The 21,361-nt window shown below is 43.4% G+C and overlaps 1 protein-coding gene across 1 annotated transcript in view; it reads left to right on the top strand.

The window, feature by feature from the left end:
• The window catches only part of adamtsl3 (ADAMTS-like 3), a 97,331-nt gene that overhangs the window by 31,652 nt on the left and 44,318 nt on the right, over window positions 1-21,361 (top strand). Inside the window, exons 8-13 of the mRNA XM_005726448.1 lie at window positions 8,915-8,989; window positions 14,377-14,534; window positions 16,338-16,449; window positions 16,540-16,678; window positions 17,847-17,897; window positions 20,757-20,967. Of these exons, the coding sequence (XP_005726505.1) occupies window positions 8,915-8,989; window positions 14,377-14,534; window positions 16,338-16,449; window positions 16,540-16,678; window positions 17,847-17,897; window positions 20,757-20,967 (746 nt within the window). The remainder of the gene's footprint in view (window positions 1-8,914; window positions 8,990-14,376; window positions 14,535-16,337; window positions 16,450-16,539; window positions 16,679-17,846; window positions 17,898-20,756; window positions 20,968-21,361) is intronic.

Genomic DNA, 21,361 nt, shown 5'->3' with positions numbered 1-21,361 from the left:
TGTGTGTGTGTGTGTGTGTATGTGTGTGTCTGTGTCTGTGTGTCTGTGTGTGTGTGTGTGTGTCAGAAGCTTCGCCCGTACCAAACTCTCTTCTGCCAACTTTAGAGTTAAATCAGTGGAAAAAATAAACAAGAACATAAATGTGGTCGGACGTCCAGTGAAAGTGTTTCATAAGAGGTTTGATGAGTAGCTGTACGGAGGTGCACCTAAAACTTTCTCTCTCGTTAAGCTCGGAGTCCACAGCCAATAGCTTATTTCCTCTAATGGGCACAAAGATGTGGTATTGTTGGAGGACTCAGGTCAGCAGCGTCATGTTGTCTGTGTCCTCGTCTGATCTTCGTCCAAAGATGTGTCCATGTTGTTTCAGTGCTGACCACAGGAAGCCTGTCGTTCAGTGTACGCTGCCGTTACGCTGCCCCGAGTTTATTCACAGCGAAACACAGAAAACAAACTCTTTAAACTATTTTAAACACATCTCAGTTTCAATTCCATTCAAAAATCATGTTGGTTTTACTTTTATTTTATTTACATCTTTAGAAGTTGGACGGGTCCGTGTCCTCCTCTTTAACCTTTAACCTTTAGCCTGTGATGGTCTGTGAGCTGAGCAGCTGCTGGACGTTGTCCCGTCCTGGTCTGATGGCGGTCTTATGAACTCTGACCTCAGATCAGTTTGCACTTTGCTTCAGTGGATTTTAAAGGAGCTTCGGAGGAGGCGGTGCTGTTTCTGGAACACGGTCGCATCTGTCTTCTTCTCTGCATGATGCAGCTTTAACCTGCACGTGTGGGCGGCACGCTGAGCCCACGCACTGATGTCACCACAGACTCGCGTCTGTCTAATGCAGCGCACAGATTGCAGGCAGCTTTCGGCTGATTGGTGAACCTCTGCCCAGCTCATCTTCTGAGAAGCTCTTTTCAAACGCTGTCATGTTCCTGACCTGCTGCCAAATAAGCTGATTACAGCGTCGCTCCGGCTGTTGCTGTTTAGTGAAATGTTCTTTTCCAGCCTTTTTGTCACTGTCCAACTTTTTTAGAGACATGTTGCTGCCTCATAAATCAAATGAGCTCATATGTTTCATGAAATAATAAAATGTTTCCATTTAAATACTTGATATGTTTCCCATGTTCTGAAATATGTCTTTGTGATTTATTTATTGCTTTCTGTTTTCATTTCCTGTTTACACATTAGAGGAGGCGTCACTTATTTCGATCTGCAAACGACATCTTTTCAGTGAGTTTTTCTGTGCAGGGATATTTGTTAAAGGAACAGTGCACCCATGGAGCTTCAGTTAAATATTAAAATAGTTCTCAAGAAGTGATGTGCCATCAAAACCAGCCTCCTGAAGTTGGACTAAACCCAGTGAAACACATTACGACAGTGACAGGTTTGTGGCGTGTGGCCGGGTGGGCGACCCGGCACGAACGCCAAAGCAAAGGCGAGATTTAAACGCACGAGTGCGATCCGAACACCAGCATTAAGCGCTCCACAGACGATCAGCTTTCATCCCGTGTGTAGTTTGGTTCATTCAGAAACTCCGATGTTGTTGAGACACAGCCGCACAGCTGAGTGAGCACAACTGCACACAATGAATGCAGCGGCAGCGAAAGGCCTTTATCCTTTGTTGGGAGGATAACAAATCCATTTAATATATGCTACGGCCTGTTAGCGAGCACAGCCAGAAAGCTGAGCAGCATTTAAATCCCCACAACAAGACGTTTTACCAGCACTCGAGGCGGCCTGGAAACAAAAGGCAGCAGCTGGGAATTTGCTGTCAAACGGCCCCAATTTCAAACACCAGATTCAGACTGACTGTCAGTTTGAATTTAGTTGGACTATCCTGTTATTTTGGAGGGTTTGTTTTACTTCTCTGCATCTGCATTTTCCACATGACCTGACATTAGTCGTTTTCCATCAGTAAGAACACATCGGCCTGCAAAACACATCGAGGCTTCGATTGCTTAGCAGAGGTCCTTCAAAGACTTGCTCTAAACTTTCCCTGAGTGACTCAGGGTTTTGTGTTTGTTTAAAACATCGACTGTATATAAAAGATTTCGGCTGCAGCCGTGCTTTGGAGCCAGAAGTGGCCATATTTGGATCAGACGAGTGCTAATGTCAGACGCTGTTAGTTAATGTCTGCATCCTTAAATGTATGGGAGCTCCGCCTCCTCGGATGGTCTGTTGGTACAGCGACCTCACAGCTGCCATATTATTGGTCACATGATGTCATGAAAAGGCTCCAACAGCACAAACACGGTGCAGAGGTCCATTTCAGGTGAAGCTAGCAGCTTCACCTGAACTTCACCATCCACCTGTCATTCAAAGAGGCCACGCCCCTAATAATGCATGTTGTTAAGAAGGGGAAATTATCTCTGGAGACCCAACAGTTTGTGTTTCAGGCTGTAAACGTGTTTATTTCTGCTCTGTGAGGACTGACTCACTGCTGATGTCTCTGCTGGACATTAGAGGAACTGCAGGCCTTGGTGTTTCAGCCCCGCTGGTTGCTGCTCTGTTAAAGTGCTTGCAGTGGACATCACTCTACCTGAGTTCTCTGTCAGCATCCAATATAAATGCTCTCTGATATCTACAAATGATTTGGAAGCACTGCAGCCTGATCACATTTTGTATTCTAATCTGTTTCCCAGCGATGCAGAAACTCTCGCTGCTTCCTCTTCCTCCCTTTCTTGTTTAATCTCTGGTTTCTTTAAGCTCGCATCACGCCAAGTCAGATTTCATTTGGCCTTTTTAGCCTTACCTCCCTGGAGGACTGCAGCAGAACAAACATCTGCACTAAATGTCAGTGGTTCTGTGCAACACATTCTTCATCACTTACATTTAGTTTCTTGGGATTAAGATTCCAGCCAATTTGGCAGTTTCCTTTTTGCACTCCCCAGCCTCACGCAGAGGTCGGTCACCATTCTCTGAGCTCTAATAAGCTAATTGGTGTATCTGTCCATCACTTCTCAAAGACCGGGCAGGGAGATTTAATATTCCGTTTCTGGATCTTGACAAATTTAGATTAGAACTTTAGCTTGAAGGTTTTTCCCTTTGAAACGACTGAAAACAGGCTGCAGGAGTGCTCATCGCAGAGAACAGTCAGCGCGCTTCTTCAAGTCTGTGCTGATTTGAAATGTGAGGACACTGGTGTAATGTGTCACCTTTAAATGTAGTTTTATGTGTAGAAGGTAAAGACAGTCGAGAGGCTCGAGGATCAGATGGTACAGTTTGTAAGGTTGCAGCAATGCCAGAAAAACATAGACTGTACAAAAAGATGGACACCACCACCATGATGTCACTCATAGCTTCAAAAGTCTTTAGTTGGGTATTTTGGCATTGCACTTACTTCCTCCATACATGAAATTACAGAGTTGATAAATGTGTTATTATGAAAATAAGAAAAACGAGTAATTTGGAAATCTGTGAAAAACATGTTTAAAACAAAAAACATTACTTATTCAGTAAGTAACCAACTAAACTCGACTCTGAGTCGCACTGGACTGCAGCATTAATCAAGCATAACATTCAAAAACTAAAACTCTTTTTAATGTTCAGGAATGAAGTAAATAATTGTAATTTGACATATTTGTACAAAATAATAATTTGATTTTTTTATAAAACAATTAAAAAATTAAAAAAATTGATGTAGAACAGCTCTAATTGTGTTTTATAATTATTTTGTTTTAATTAAAGAGGTTATTAATCACTACTTAATTTTGGTAATTTCACTGTATCGGGCTGTAAACATGTTTATTTCTGCTCTAAAGTTTTAACATGGGAGTCTGTAGGGACTGACTCATTGCCAGAGCCTCTAGTGGACATTAGAGGAACTGCAGCTTTTGGTGCTGGTTTTATTTTTCAGCCTCTGAGACATGAAGGAGGCAGTCGTTACAGTTTTTATTGAAGTGCTGCAGCTGCTAAACCCAGAGTCGGTACAAACATGTGAGCGTGCTCCACTTTTAAAATAATAATTTCTGCAAACGTATTGAATTCATTAGTAACCTTCATCATGGACGGCATGTTTTATGGATAAAACGAAATAGCCCTGAAATATTTTTAACCAGAGAGGCAGCAAAGGTCGTTAAACTTTGAAAGTGTGGATTTAAACTCGGGGATATCTGCCAGTACTCTTCTGTAGCAGGAATATGTTCATTCAGCATAATTTGGCTGTTTTAGGTTGAATTTAACTGGATACACATTATGTTTTACAGTGACTCTTTATCCTTCGGCACTGCGGATGTTTGCTGAACGTGGCTCTATTACCGTTACGAATCAATACCTATGGTTCTAAACTATATTAGCAAAAGCATGTGTGGATAAGGCACGACAGACGGATGATTAAAATCATAAAGCATCTGTTCTTCATGAAGTCTCATGTTTTTCTTTTTGGATTCAGATTTCACAGACAGGTATACAGTTTATGTGCAGGAGGGTCAAATTTAAAACCATGAACTTGTTATTAGGATGAAGTAATTTGCAGCACCGAACGTCAACTGCATTTAGGAAAACTCAAAACACCTCGTTTATACAAGATTTACACACAAACACAGCATTAAATAAAATCACTGGTTTTGGTTTGACGAATGTTGGAAACATCTGGCATAAAGTGAATATGAAAATATTAAAAATCTATATTTCATTGGTCCGCAGCTAAAAAATGAAGCTCCCAAACCTGCAGTTCCTGTAACGTCCAGCAGGGGCAGCAGTGAGTCAGTCCCCATAGACTCCCACGTTAAAACTTTACAGCAGAAATAAACGTTTACAGCCTGAGACAAACTGTTTGGTGTCTGTGTGTCATTTCTCCTTCATAACGCCTGTGCGGGGTGTTATGAAGTCTAAGGCTTATTAGGGGCGGGGCCTCTTTGACTGACAGGTGCAGGTGCTGTTGGAGGCTTTTGGAGCATTTTTCATGTGATATATTATCGCTCCATCCAAGAATTCGTCAGCTATCATGTGACCTGTCTTAGAATAAACACTCTGTGTGTTTGTGGTTCCAGGACACCTTTCCTGGGTTTCACATCATAAGCGACTGCACAAGTACATCTGACTTCAGGTCCCGTGAATACGTGCTCTGTGTCTCTGACACTGGCTCGGCGCCCTTGTTATCCCAGGCCAGTGGGGAACCTGTAAAGCCTTCTTACACAACAATCAAAGTTTCCGGCTGGAAGGACTCTACCTGTCAGACTCATTTGTTTTCCATCCAGTTTGTAAGTTTCCGTCTCCCGTGCTTTGTCTCCTGCCCTCGGCTCTAATGTCCCAGAAGAAGAGAGCCGATAAGGTTAACCAATCACGCACATTTAGGCCTGCCTTAGTGAGAGCGAATTTATTTACAGACGCGCGAGTATCACCTTTGTTCCTCCTCATCCATTATTCATGACCCCGCTGTTTATCAGTCATTGCATTTGGAATATGAATTTGCAGCAGTATTCCCTAAAGCCTCGGTTTACAGAGTCGACGGCCTCGTGTGAAATGAGCTGTTTATCTATGTTTCATTTCATAATTTATTTCGAAGGTTGCTTAAAAAACATAAAAACAACCTGGCTTTATGTTTAATCTCTATTTTAGAGTTCAAGGGGAAAAAACTGCAAATGGCTGCAGCTGAATTTATTCCATAGCTTCCATAAATTTAAAGGCAGATGCAGTTTTCCAAGTATAATTATGTTTGGGGTAAAGCCCAGCGGCTCACAGCCACAGCGTGTTAATTGAGCTCGGCTCTCGTTTGTCGCTGGAGGAGAAACTGACGTTTATAAAATATAGAAAATGGAATTAAGTCTGCGTTTGTCTGTGGAGGTGTCGCCTCGTGCCCACGCCTCCTCGCTTACCCGCCGTGGGACAAACTCGTCTACCATGAAACCTCACAAAGTGTTTCACAGCAGCGAATACTTTCAGTATTTTGTTGTTCCTGCACGCTGCGACCTGCACAGGAGAGGCGCGTGACTGACTAGTTAGCGAGGTGACATTTAACAGCACACACGTGGACGTTATTTAGAGCCGCGGAGGAGATCGCTGCTTCTGTGCAGCTGTAAAGCAGCAGGCAGGACAGCGCTGCGGTGTGGTGGTCTCCTCACGTCAGCCTTCACCACAAACAGGGAGCTGAAGGCGAGTTTCTCCTTAGTCCAGCTAACGCGTGTAATAACTGAGAGCTGCCAATTAATGCTGCTAAACAAGCTCCATTAATGGACTTTCATTTTCACCTTGGGGCGGCTTAACAAGGTAACACCTACACTGATTAACATCCAGGACACAATCTGGCAAGATGTTGAAGAGGTTTAAATGCCCCCTTGTGACCACCACCACCCAGCCACCACCTACATAGATAATATCTGCTGCCCCAAATCTTTAACTGTGAAGTAATGATATCTGGATTGTGCTGGCAGCTGCACCAGCAGCTGTTTTGCAGGACGAGGAGCACCTTTGGCTGCTGCTGATGTTAACTTCTTACCAAGCAAATTCATGAGCAGGATAACGAGATGCAGCGTGAGCGTCGACTCAGCAAGATTGGAACACGAGTGAACCTTCAAATCAACAGATTTCCACCTTTTTTAAGGAAGCTCTGTGCTGAAGATTTGGCTCTAATGAAGGTGTTGTGACTTTATTGGACGCTGACAGGCGAGAGACGAGTTAGTGGACTCGAGTCAGGGACATTTACTCCACTCTGTTGGAAGAATAATGAACGTTACACGCTGCTGCCTCTCCAGCCTGATGGGATTCAGATAGCTCCTTCAGATGTTGTCCACTCTCTCCACCATCACACCCCGCTCTGAAGTCCGGCGTCTGCTGTTGAGCTCGAGTGTCAGCACCTGTGGTCTTTCAACGAATCCCGTCTGGCGCTGCCTTTAAGGATGTTTGAGTATAAAATGTCCTTCTGCTGTTTTACGGTTTAACAGATTTACAAATCCACACTTTCATATCTTACCTCCCCGCTTCTTTTTTTTTGAGTAGATGTAGAAAAGAGTAAAAAATAATTATTACATGCATAATCATGGTGGCTGAAGAAATACTCTATTATTCTCTATTTGTACTCCCTTCTTACCAGTGATGTCTGGTCCAGTATGTGAATGAATATGTGATCCTGTCTGAGAAAGCTGGATCGGGTCTCGGTGACAATAGGCCAATCAAGGCCAATCTGTGCAATTCAGTTCTATATTGTTCAGTGGTTTCTGCTCCACCTTTCAGCACCTCTGCACCGGTTAAAGAGGATGGAGGAAGCTAACAGGAAAGGGTCAGCAGTGTGGAGGCTTTTCAGACCTCCAACACTTTTTCTTTGTTTTTTTAAGTCTCTCATTTCATGTCACTTTTAACACATGGATGGATGTTGTGACTCTTCAGAGGCAAACACACTTTGAATATGGTTATGATTAGCAAAAACTTTATGGTTTGATTTAAAGAAAAACCTACATGTCAAACATCTTTCAAACTTCTCCCACAAGGTGGTGGTTGGTATGGTTGTATTCTTTTAACCTGGGACATGAGTGAACGCACAAGACTAGGAACAGAGCACGATCTGATATCCTCGTGTTGTGTTGTTCCCACATCATCATTATAAATGTTGTTCCAGGTTCAACATTGCAAGTGACCAATCACATTGTTGTGATGTCATACTTTTGCGACTTCGGAAAAAAGCGTCGTAAAAAAAAAACTACTTAACTTGCGAGAAGCCGCCTCTGTCCGCCGATCCAGCAATTTGAATTCTTTGCATTTCAGGATGCTGTTCTTTAATAAACGGTAAGCATTATGCATATTGTTCTTGCAACACTGGAATTTCATAAATGAATGATTCGCTTGGCTTGCAAAAGTACATCACAACAACGTGATTGGTCACTTGCAATGTTGAACCTGGAACAACATTTATTAAGATGACGTGGGAACAACATCAACACGAGGATATAAGATCAACCAAGGAACAGGACCCGGCCTGGTGGTTGTGAACTGAGGCAGTCTGCACTGATGACCACAACTCGTCTACAAAGCATCTCCTCCAGTAGTGGACGTAACAGAACTGATTGTATTCTGCCTATATGCCTGCGTAAAAGCAATGTCCCTGAGGGCTCGTGTCATTTTGCAGTTAAATCACCGTCCTGCAGAAACTTTGTGGAGGAGTTTGTGTTTCTGGAACAGATTAACTGAGATCTGTTACAGAAAAAGAAACATTGCTGTATTATTACAGGATTGCATACGATAGCCCATCCAGCCCATTGATCCCATTCGGTCGGCGACTAATAGCAGGCTGACTTTCTCTTATTGCTGTTTTGTCGCCGTCTTGATGCAAAGACATTTTAAAGATCACCACCACTGGGCACAGGTCACAGGCCTGGTCCCCTTCTTCAAAGCAACCATTTCAAAGACAACACGGTTGCAGTAACTTTGGTGTTGCTGCGTTTTCCAACCAGTTTTCCTTGGTGTGGCTGCAGAATTGTGTTGGTGATCCTTCAACTTGATTTTCAGGATCTGGAAGAATTCACAGGGAGGCACATCTGGCGAATGGTCCAAGACTGAGCGACGATGCTCTGTGCGAGCACACGGTGGTCCAGCAGTTCGTGTCGTTCCTCTGAATGGTCGTTCCATTTCCAACATGAATGCATGAAGCTCCTCACCTGATGCTCTGCCTCCAGGATTCTCTAAAGTTTTGATCAGATATTGTCAGTGTTGAGCGAGTCCTGTCGGACTGTAGCAGACTCGTTCCTGAAAAAAGATGCTGAAGGGGATCCAGTCTGATGCTCATCAAGTGTCAGTATGTGAGAAGTTTTCAAGCGAGGCTGGACTACTTTTACGGTAAAAAACATAAAACCCAAAACATGAGAAGGCAGACAAAGACAAAACGTTTCCTCTGCAGGTGTTTGGATGTGTCCGCCTCTCTGCTCAGTGACGGTTGTTGTGTTGTCAGTTTAACCGAAACCTTTCTGATCTTTTTTCCACCTGCAGCTCTGAAGACGGTGCTGGAGGTCCCGATGGGAAGTCGCTTTCTCAGACTCAACGCCAAAGGCCCCGATATGATCGGTGAGTCTACTTTGTTCCAAAAGCTGAACAAAGCAAAGCTGATGCTCAGTTTGACAGTGTGTCCTATGAAACTCGTGTTTTTCACACCAGGTTTTTACGCACATTCGCGCTTTGATCTCTTAAGAACTTAACATAATAATGTTACAGACGATTTCAAGTGAATTCAGTTTCTCTGTAAGGAACACATTTATGGTGAGAGGATTATTTGTCTCGTGCTGGTCTGTGGACTGAATATGAAGAAGGATCAGTCAATCAAATCTGTGTTTATTGCTACATGCAGGCGTGACTTTATGATTGCCGTGTAATCGTCTCACAACAGGGTGTTTATTAAAATGTGCTCTGAATACCAAGTTGCTGGTTTACATGTGATGATTTATGAGAACATGATTGGGTTCAGTTTGCATTTTTAAACACTGTTTTAATATAATGACCTCTCTCACCGCGGCAGAAGCTCAGCTGAAGGACAATCGACCACACAAACGTGAGCGAGAATAGCTCACCGTTTATTCTGAAGATTCTCGACTTGGCTCCTGGTTAAAAGAATCCTCAGACCAGCTCTTCATCAGGTTTTTTACCAACACCAGAGACTCGTTAACACATATTTCTGTCAGCTTGGCTCAAATAAAAAGATGTCGTTGTGCTCAAAACTGTTTGCTTTTGCACTTGTTCTGCACGTTCGTGTCTCTTTGCGAGAAACAACAGTAGCTGCCTCTGATTAAATTTTCCCTGATGTTGGTTTCCGTCACTTTTATATCTCGTGGAAATCTTTCCCCGTGCTCATCGCCGACACTTTCAGATTTGTTGGAAAGAAGTTGCTATGAGAACGTAAAGCGGGCATCTTCAGTGATGTTGTGGGACTATTTCCTGCTTTCAGCATGTTATTCACAAGCTCAGCAAAATTCTCTGTGGCAGGCGAAGGAGTCCCAGTAGCACAATGCTTGTTGACCAGTGTAATGGGACACTGCTACAACTTGTAGGCCTGAGTATGGAAAGTCCTGTGTAGCACCTAAGGACCACCAACACAGGACCATACGGAGACCTTTAAATAGAGTGAACCATCTAATGTGGTTTGTAGTGATGCATTTCCTCAAAAAGAAGCTGAACCAGGGACAAATATGCTTGAGTTTACAAACCTGACTTACAAGACAAACGAGACATCGAGCACAAAGACTTAACATCCAGTTCTTACGTTGGTGGTCGTCATCGTATGGCCAAGAGTTTGAACCCAATCAGAGCCCTGATGAACTCCAAGTACAACCAAACGTGCGTGAACTGGTTTTATGGCAGATCTGCGCTGTTTCGCTTTTTATGGTAAATGGTCTTTGTTGTTGTTTCCTTTGTGACGACCAACGTGCATCAGGCATATTGAAGACTCGCTGTTGGTCCAAATGTAAATGTCTGTAAATGCAGTGATTCAGTGTAAATATGAAATGAACCAGAACTACATTTAATCTCTGGGTATTTATGTGAAGCAACAAGGGTAAACTGGGGATCTGCCCTTCCCAGTCGCCACCACTGTTCCCAACACACATGCACAAAGCTGCTAATATAACACATCTGCAACAATAATAATGACAACTAGTACAACATGAGAGTCCCAGTAACCAACACGAAGCACAACACTGAAACTGTAGCACAGCACTTTTTACAAATGTTGTGTTGAGACAAATGAGCCACTCCATCTAAAATCAGCTCATTTTACAACATTTCCTCCACCGTCTCAGATTTGCTAGTTTTTAGTTTTAAACTTTTATGCTTTTGAAGTTTGCGTAACAAAAATGATTGCTGTGAAATTTTAGAAAAATGGTTCAGTGACCGAATTTGAGAAAACGAAAATATCTGAAAAAAAATTAAAGATAAAAGCTGGACACTTTTACTCGTCTTTCATATCATCTAAACAAATCTGTCATTTTGACAGCTTTTAGCCAGCATCCATCCATTCTTCTCATCCTTGTCACAGTGTTGTGTTTGTGGGGGTGGTGAAGCCGATCCCAGCTGTCTTAGGCCTAAAGTTTTATGTAAATCAGAGTCGGTCCAGTAGGAGCTGATTTGAGATTCCTCACATGCCACGTTGTGTTGTGTTGATGTGTTGGTTTCCACAGTGTCACCTGATAAATAGTGGTGATAGTTTGGACAGTAAATCATGCTTTCAGCTCCAAGTCCAGACCTGGGCTCACCTTGTTATAAAACAAACCAGAGATGTGAAGAAAAAACTTCCCTGCACAGCCGAAACCCTGCGATTCCCATCCTGCTGACTGCTTCGTTGCATCATTTGGGTTTTCTGCTCTATTTTATTGTCGATTGAAAAAAGTGAAGGGTCTGAGGGCGAATGCAGATACGTCAGCACAAACCTGATCCTAAAACAGCTCCAAGATGTTCTGGCTGAGTCAGAGGCTCCTGATTCGAGGAGTAACCCAGAATTTCTTTGGCAGGTTGCTCATCTGTTACCAAGAGCTCATTTTAGAGGAGAGACAGACCACAATAGCAGAAAACAGGTCCAACACACTCATTTACAGTTCAGAGAGTTACTCCTCTGTAACTAAGCATAATATCAAACACGTAATCAGAATTTAACACCAGGTAACTTTAAAAAGATGAACAACTTCTTTTCATAATGGGCCAAAAACTCCACGATTTCCTCTCCCGAATTTTTCATTTTTTCATGTAACATAATTAAGATCTTTTTTAAAAAACATGGAATATCTTGGAAAAGTCAGACTTAACCTCCACCAGATCACCAGCAATCTATCCGGGGTCCAGGTCAGAGGCAGGGTTTGGGTAAATGTTAAGTTTTAGCCGGTTGGAACAGGAAAGCCCAAAGATGTCCGACCCTGCTGAATGTTAAGAGGTTAAATATAATCACAACATGAAAAATGGTGATGCTTTGTCTTAGACTGACAGATTAATTGGATTTGCACCAACCTTTTGTGAGAACAAAGTCTTACAGAAAAGCACAAACGATCTGCTCTTTGTTGAATTCAGACTTCATGGAGTTCAAACTGTTTCATTCTGACAGCACAGGCCAGATTGATCCACGGCCCCAAAGCCAGAGGCGAAGGTCGTGGTTTTCCAGCAAAGGAAGAAGCTATGAAACTCATCAGCGTCCTGGCAGCGGATGGAGAGTTGCTTTCTAAGCTTACTGGAAGCTATTGGGAGTACATAAAAACTAGAGTGTACTTCCAAACACAAACACACTCTCTGAAAACACTCAGGAAAAGATTACTGGCCCATATATCTGCCAGTAGATTTTAGTATTTTGTTCCAAGAGGCAACAAGCACCAGCAGGCGAATAGAGGTGGACTGTGTAATTTAGCCTGAGCAGCCGGAAAGTGAGGCACCTTCCCACCGCTCACTGTACAATTTCAGGTAGAGTGAAGTTGCTCTAGGCTTTTATACCTGCACATTGGCTTTTAAGGCGCTGAATCATCCTGAGTGATGATGCACAATCAGCTACAGGAGTGCACCGACAGAGGCATCCAGTCCTTTTACAGAGAAGCTGTGCAGCTACACTCAGTGTGCCAGGTTCAGGTACAGCTGTGCTCATTAACTCATTGACCTTAATGAATTAATGAATATGTATCTGGTTGGGCCCACATGTTGGCTTTAGGATTACACGTTTTCTTTTGTTGCACAGTTTCTGTCCCAGATAACAAAAGGGGCGTGACCAACAGCCGACATATTCATCCAAAAGCCACATGAGGATTTGGGTGGTCTGTGCTTGGTTGCCAGAGTGAATGGTGGCACTCCCATCGGTTTAAACGGGTTAATGAGCCGTGGATAGCAACCAAAAGTCACACAAACGGCAAACTAATTCTATTCCAAGGCTGGACTCGTTTGTAGAGTTCAGCAGTCAGAAGGAGCAGAGCTGCTCTTCTTGCCCATCATATGAAGACACTGCTGGAGTCTGAATACGGCTCTCTTTGGAAGTTCTTTGGATGCATCCGCCAGGGATAGACCCGAAGACACACCAGTGGAATTGCTTCTTCTTTCCTGGCTTTCGAGAGTGCAAGGATCCCCAAGGCGGAGCTGGAAGACGCGGCTGTGAGGAGGCTACAGGAAACTCTGAGTAATTAGAGGTGGTTTGCACCTTTTGGAGACAGCCTTGGATCTCTTGTGAGAACTCTGTGCTTTAATGTAACAGGCCTGCGTACTTCATATTACTACTGATTTTTACTCGTTGGAATGGAGTACAGCAACTTTTTAGTCTCTAAGTCACAGATGTCAGACCTGCACCTGCAGACAGAACCAGAGCAGCACCGTTTACAGTAAAACAACAAACTCTGAGAGGAAAACTTTATTTTATCACACTTGACAGAACACAGGACTTAATATTGGATCTTAATATGTCCATGTGTATGGACATGTGCAGGTATATATGTATGTATATGTAGACATATGTACATTATATTTAGTGTGTACATGTCTAGAAATAGGAATAGTAGTGGTACAATAGTTATGTCAAGCTATATAGTTTATGTCTTCCATATTTCCAACCAACAATCACATACTGTGTGTGCTACCATTGTATATAGTGTATTATCTTACTTTCTTTCACTGATTGTACTTATTTGTATTTTTGTATTTTCTTCTGATATCTGTACCTGAGCTGAGGTGACGCAAAAAATTTCCCTATTGTGGGATCAATAAAGTCTTATCTTATCTTCTACTGATGCAAAGTTTATGTTTTCTACTGTATCTTTTTGCTTTTGAAAAAGGGGATACCGAAAATGTGGGACTTTAACATCACTCACCATTTTAGAGTACTCTGAACTTAATACTTTCTTCTATCCTGTCTTCCTTCTCTCACCCCAACCGGTCACAGCAGATGGCCCCGCCCCTCCCTGAGCCTGGTTCTGCTGGAGGTTTCTTCCTGTTAAAAGGGAGTTTTTCCTTCCCACTGTCACCAAGTGCTTGTTCATAGGGGGTCATATGATTGTTGGGTTTTTCTCTGTATGTATTATTGTACTACTGTGAAATATAAAGCGCCTTGAGGCGACTGTTGTTTTGATTAAGCGCTATATAAATAAAATTGAATTGAGTACCTTTGTGAAATCAGCAGTGCAGTACAGTAAGAAGACCCCACAGCTGTTACAGATTTGGTTGTTGTGTCTTTGTTACCTGGTTTGCCATAATGTCTCTGATTGTAACGCTTCCCAAAAACTCGTCTTCTCTGCGTTGTAAGCTAACGAGGTGAGTCACACAGATCTCTAGTTTTTATCTCCAGTATTAGGTAAGAACTTGTTTCCTCTCGGTGGAAGTAAACAACACATTTCACACCCAGTCTTGTCGGGTTGCGCGTCACATTTCAGACATTTGCATTTTTAAAGCATGAATTTAATCCTGCGTGTGCTTTAATAACGCTCCCTCCTGCTCTGTCTCTCTGCCAGTTATTGAAGCCGTGTCTCTTCAGGGGAGGAAGGAGGAGACCGGTCTGCAGTCGACGGGCTCCTACGTGATAGGAAACACCTCCTTGGACTTTCAGAGGGGGAACGACCGGCAGACACTCAGGACGCACGGCCCACTCGGCGCTGATTACATCATCAAGGTGAAGCGATCTTCATAGCGAAACAGCCTGAGGACTTTGAGCTTCTGTTGACATATTTTATCACAGATACAAGAGCGCAAACATAAATAAAACAGGCTGCTGTGAATATTTGGCTTTTGAGGCATTGTTTTAATGAGACTGAGAGCTTGTTGCCTGCGGCACTATTAGAATTTCTGTCAATGAGGCCTAAGTGGAAATGCATTTTCCACTTTGTACTACCAGCATCACAGCCCTCCTTTTTTTCCACTCGTAGAAAAGACGAGCTCTTAGTGGGCCGTCGACAGTCGGCTGTCTGCACCAGATAAAAGCATTTTGGAGTTATCCAAAATTATTATTCGCTTCTTCTCTAAACATCCGTGGAAAGTGTGGGTCTGAAGAAGTTAAAGCTCCAGCAACGCTTGGAGACTACAGAACAACTCGATCGATGCGCTCCTGCTCATCCGTCGGCCCGTCGCATAAAAACTGTATGGTCCAAAGTTTGGACTAATGAAAAAGTAAAAACATAAAAACTTTGCAAAAGACAGCTACTGACAATTTCTGAACTGTACATAGTTGAATTTCACAATAATGTAAAAGAAATCATATTGAAAACCTTTTAATATGAAATATTTAGTCACACAAATTAAGAAAATGCTGTTTTCATATGAAAAGTTGTACCACAAGTATTAGTAGGTCGTCTTATTCAATAGAAGTATTAATTTCACTCGCTGAACATGTTTAAACTTTGCACCATAAAGTTTTTAGACATCGGAGACGTGACGTGATTTGTAGCCCAAATCTCCAAGTCAGAGTTTCCAAATGCAGATTAATTAAAAAAGCTAAACCATCATCAATCAATATGATGGTTTCTAGAAAATCCATCCAACCAAAGGCTGCTCTAACCTGCCTGAGTGACACAGACAGCAGAGAAACTCCACTCTTATCCTTTAACACGGAGCCGCTGTCATTACTGTTCAGGAAATAAACGACAGTTTAATGGAGCAGACACAGTTTCTGCATCGTATCCCGTCAGAGAAACAAAAGTGGCCTCTCTGCCGTGTGGATGATTCGTCCGGTTCGTTTTGGGATCAGAGCGCTGACTACCGTCCGTCTGCTGCTGATCCTCGCCCGCCTGGACCCGATTACTCAGGTGCGTAGAAGTATTTCGGGCAGACTCACGTTCTGGAAACGAACGTCTGCCCGCCGATGTGGGCACAAGCTGCAGATTATGGTTATTTCATGCAGGCTGGAGGGCAGAATTTTGCAGATTAAAGTGTTGCATTGTTTTATTAATTCGGCTCAGTCAGAAACTTATTCAGTCTTGTCTTCCGCTCTTTTGTTTCCTCGTCTTTGTGCCCACTGGTGCCCAGCCGCAGTGGGTTTGCTATCAGTTACGCTCTGTAATTGCAATTACTTTGGTGACAAATATGACACATTACCATCTGTCTGAAAGCTCGGTGTGCAGTCGATGCTTTCAGTGCACAAAGCTAAATCTTATCCAGAGCTGCAGAGTGTGTGATGAATGACTCAAACGCCTTTTGTATTAAAAAAGGAGGGCTGCTGGAAAGTGCTGGTCTTATCAAAGCAACAGTTTGAATGCTGTAAGGATCAAGTCCTTCACTTTATGATGGGAATTTCAAAAGCCTTAAATCTTTCTGTATTTTTGCAGGTTCATCTTTTTAGGATTAAATGCTTGAAAATGGCTGAATTACTGCGTAGATTTGGTTTGAGAAACTCAGCGGAGGCTCCTCTAACATGCAGAGCTTGACTTTGTCCTTCTTCCCTCTGCCCGCTGTGTCCACCCTCTTCTGTTGTGCTGTGCAGATAAAGTACGGAGGCTCCAAGGACACTGTTGTCCAGTTTCTGTTCTACAAACCAATTCGATACCAGTGGAGAGAGACTGACTTCTTCCCCTGCTCGGTCACGTGCGGAGGAGGTGAGCTGACCGTCGCCGTGATTAAAAATGCTTTTAGATTCACTTTTAGAGTGTGAGAGCGGTAACGGCGTGGTCGCTTCCCTCCTTCAGGCTACCAGCTGAACTCTGCCGAGTGCACAGACATCCGGTCCAACCAGACGCTGCCCGAGCACCATTGTAGCAGCTATCCTGAAAACACCAAACCCACTCCAAAGCTCAAAGAGTGCAACATGGACCCCTGCCCGGAGAGGTGCGGACAGCTGGTGGCTGTGCAGCGTCGCAGCTTCGGCATCGACACTGTTTTACCTGTTTATAGTCATCGTCTCCTTCCTCCGCTGCAGCGTGTTAACTGTAGCCGACAGATTAGCGTCAACGTTTTTAAATCTGGCACGCTGACACCACAGCACGCGAGCCCCGCTGTTGAAACTGGGAGCTATTGGCCTTCCTGGATCAAATACCAGCGTCCCCCATAGTGGTTTCATTGACATCAATGAGGAATATTTTCATATTTTGAAAAAAAGGAAGAAAGATCCAGTTGAGTGCATGCACACGTCTTCATTCAGATGATCTAACAGATGCACGAGTCTGTGCATCTCGCTGCCTAAAATGGAAATAAAGACACAATGCGATGGTTCGCAAATCACTTAAAGACATATTTTATTCACAACAGAACACAGAAAACATATCAAATATTTAAACTGACAGATTTTAATATTTCATATCAAATATGAGCTCATTTTGAATTTGATGGCAGTGACGTGTCTCAGCCTGCCGTCCACACGTGCAGGTTAAAGCTCCGTCATGCAGGGAAGAAGCCAGATGTGGCCTGAAACAGCTCCTTTAAAATGGACTGAAGCAAAGTGGAAACTGATCGGAGGTCAGATCTATCTAGATTTTCAGGGAAGGCCTTCATGTTTGAGCAGGACGATGTTAAATCAGCAGCACGGCTTCATGGGAGAGGAGTCCAGCTGCTGAACCGGCCCGCCTGCAGCCCAGACCTTTGACCAGCTGAGAACATCTGGAGCATCATGAAAGCAACAACAGGACGAAGCAGAGCAGCTAGAGTCCTCCATCAGACCAGAGCAGGACATCGTCCCCCTGCAGCTGCTCTCCTCAGCTCACAGACCGTCACAGGAGCTGTCCAGCTTCGAGAGACGTGTTGCTGCTTTCAAATTCAAAATGAGCTCATGTCTTTCTTATAATGGTTCGTTTTGTCTTTGGGGGGTTTATTGGGGTCGCACAAAGCAGATTGTGAACACGAGTGTAACCTGAGCTGTGTCAGAACCTTTATTATTAAAGGAGCTTTAATGATGGATTAAACAAATATGACAGAATGTGTTTGATAGTGATTTTAACAGTGTTTATATATGTTAGATATGCTGCTGTGTGGTTATCATTATCACATTTGTCTCCTGCAGTGATGGATTCAAAGCAGTGATGCCTCATGACCGCTTCCAGCCTCTGCCTCGGTGAGTACCTCTAACTCTTGAGATAAAATCAAAGTGTTAAACGAACCTCGATGCACTCGAAAGTAAAAATAAATTACATTAGAGCCTCACACAAGACGCTCAAACCACTGCGATCAGATTTTCAGTCATAACTTTAGTTAAAAATACTTTGTTAGTTTTTGCTAAGATGATTTTTTTCTGAGAGTATACAGTTATTTAAAAAAAAAATCCTCCTTCCACAAAAGTCTGACTTTTCATCTTCAATCGTGGGAAAAATGAAAGAGTTCCTCCGTGGTGTTCCACAGCGTTACCCTTCAATCAACAAAAGCCTCTCTCGTCTTCACTCTTTTCTGTTCTTTAGGGAGAGAGAGCTCCACCGTTTGTTTGAATTTTGGATGTAGTTCCTCCCAAAAATAAGTTCATGCATGTGGAGTTCCAGCTGTGCTGGTCTCACTGGTGACTGTTACGCTCTAACAGAGGAGGGAATTATGCTTATTATTTTTGACGTGATGGTGTCATATTTAGAGCCTCAAAATTAAAAGTGGCAAAGCCTGCAGTTCCTCTAACGTCCAGCAGAGGCAGCAGTGAGTCAGTCCCCATAGACTCCCATGTTAAAACTTCACAGCAGAAACAAACTGTTTGGTCTCTGTGGGTCATTTCTCCTTCATAACACCTGTACAGGGGGAGGATGGTTTTATAACTCACCTGTTTAAAGCTTATTAGGGCTTAAAGTTTGCATTATTAGTAGGGGTGCAACAATACTCGTATCGATATTGAACCGTTGGATACAGAGCTTTCGGTTCGGTACGCATATGTATCGAACAATACAACATTTATTTGATCAACTTTCCTTCTGACTATGCTGTCTGTGTTGAGCGCTCAGTGGATCTGCGTTCGACAGTGCAGCCTAGGCGGAGTAGTCGAACGCAGATTCACTGAGCACAGGGCAAGCTAGCAAGCTAGCTAAGCTCGTTGCAACATGGCAAATTGAACCTCCCCCACCCTCATTCAGATCTGGCGTTTGGAACTATTTTGGTCTTCATGTGACGTATGACCCTGAAGGTAAGCGCGTCATGGACTAAAGTAAAACAGTATGTTGGATGTGCCACACAATGCTCAATTACATGGGTGGGAACTAGTGCATTAGCGCAGTTAGGCGATCCGCGGCAGCTCGTTAACGGAGATTTGCCGTGTTGTGGCGTTAATGTCATTTCAGATTAACGCTGACAGCACTAGTGGGAACACAACGAATATGACTGCACATTTACTCCGACATCATCCTCGTGCAAAGACAAGTGGAAGCAGACAAAAACAACAAGCATGCTACAAACTTTACCCGAGTCATTTAGACAGCCGTTAGCACAGGATTCTCCTTATGGGGACCTGATATGTTTAATATGCTGCTGAGAATATAGCCCAGAAGAAGCGTATAGTAGAGCTTTTATTTTGAAAGAGACATTTCTCTGTAATAAACTCTCTTTTCCAAAGATGAGTGATTCCTCAATCAGATTTATTTTTTTATTATTTTGTTGTTTCAGCAACATTAAAATTAAAAAAATGTACTTTTTAGTTCAAATATATATTTATAATCTTAATAAATGACAAATTAAAAAGCCATGAACATTTTTCCTATCTCGAACCATGAATTTTGTGCATCGTTGCACCCCTAATTATTAGGGGCGTGGCCTCTTTGTGGCTTCTGCTAGCTGTCTGTTAGCTTCACCTTCACCTTTTATAAATGTAGATATTCTGAAGAGCTTCATTTAAAATGTGTGTATTTTCCAGAAGCACACACTTAAAGCTGCAAACTTTGTGCACTGTAGATGAAAGCATCTCTATGAGTGTAGCCTCAGTTTCCCACTGACGTATACACCGTGCAGCAGATATAAACCTCCAGTCCTGAACTGTGTGCACCCATCAGCCACTCTAACCTTTGACCTACCTTTGAACTCTGTGCAGTGTGCGAATCTCCAGCATTTTGTTGGACTGCATTAGACATCGTTGTCATTGTCAGCAGGGTTGCATAATGAGCGTGGCTGCAGACAGCCTGGTTTGAAAAAGGAGCTGGAGAAAGACAAAGACAGTTATGCAGTGCAGTGATGCTTCCAGCTCTAAAAGCCGTCGGATGTGGAACGCGCATTGATTGCAGTCTATCGAGGCTGATGCACCACTTGCAATGAGACAGACTGTTAATCACCGCACTTATCTAATTACAACATAATGAGACGGAGTCCTGCAGTCTTAATTGTTCTGAAATGGCCTCGTTAATGTCCCTGACCTCCTTTCTGTGTGACAGAGTGTAACGGGGTGCTTGTACTCACTGAGTGCTGAATCTATAGCTTACATAAGTGTAAAGTGGAATCGACATTAGCTGTGGAAAAGTGTCAGAGTTGCTTCGTATTTCAGGCGACACGTTCCTGCCTCTCTGTCTCCCCCCACCCTCGTGTTCCCACCTGGATGTGTCGGATCTGGGCCTGCACTGATCCACACGAGGCTTCCAGGGGAAAGGAACGGGATTCAGACGTGTTCCACGTTGGTGCATAAATGTTATTACATCATTACTTATTAAGATCATTCTCACAGCTTTTATGAAATAAGGTGACCTTTCGATCAGACATGAAAGCAGCGAGGACAGGGGAAGGAGAGGATCTAAAAATATGAGAGTTTTTGTTCTCTGGTTTGAAGTCGAGTGATTTTAAAGCACTGTAATAACCTCCGTGCGCTGCCTGTCACAGGTGCTGCTGACCTCGCTGCCGAATCACGTCCTCCACACTTCCAGGTGTTTCTTTCTATGCAGGAAGGTTCTGCCCCCTCCTCACCTCCACCTTACTCAGTATCTGTGTACATAAAACTCATTTAGCCTCTTCTGTGTGTGCACAGCTGGGAGCAGGGCCCCTGGACCCAGTGCTCAGTGTCCTGTGGTGAAAATGGGGGCTGGCAGGATCGCAGTGTGCTGTGTGTGGAGGAGGACGCCCACGGGCAGTTCTCCCAGGTGGATGAGTGGAAGTGCACGCACTCCCCGCGACCTGTCGCCCGACAGATCTGCAACACCTTCGCCTGCCCCCAGTGGGCGGCCATGGAGTGGTCACAGGTCAGTGGTTTCAGTAGCTGAACATGAAATGATAATGAATCCACTTTAAATGAATAAATTAACACAGGCAGGCTCATAGAAGTCATGTGACCTGTGTCAGACTCACGATCTTCATCCCTGGACATTCATTGACACTTCCTGTTACTAATATTGTTGGCGGTGGTTTTGTTCTGCATGTATGATGTTTAACATGTTAGTCGAAACGTAATATCCGGCACTCGCTGAAGTACTTGGAAATGACAAATATTGAATTATTAAACTGGTTTCAGCTGCAGTAAGACTCACACCAACACATGTAATTGAAGTATAATCAAACCTGCTGTAAGGTTACAAAACAAAATCTTTCACGATTTCCTCACCGGGGAACATTTATGTGATTTACCAAGCAGCATCC

Source organism: Pundamilia nyererei, unplaced genomic scaffold (genome assembly GCF_000239375.1).
Source record: "Pundamilia nyererei isolate P.nyererei 1_Seehausen unplaced genomic scaffold, PunNye1.0 scaffold00019, whole genome shotgun sequence".
Classification (NCBI taxonomy): Eukaryota; Metazoa; Chordata; class Actinopteri; order Cichliformes; family Cichlidae; genus Pundamilia; species Pundamilia nyererei.
The sequence above is the reverse complement of the archived record's forward strand: the minus strand, read 5'-3'. Positions and strand labels throughout refer to the sequence as shown.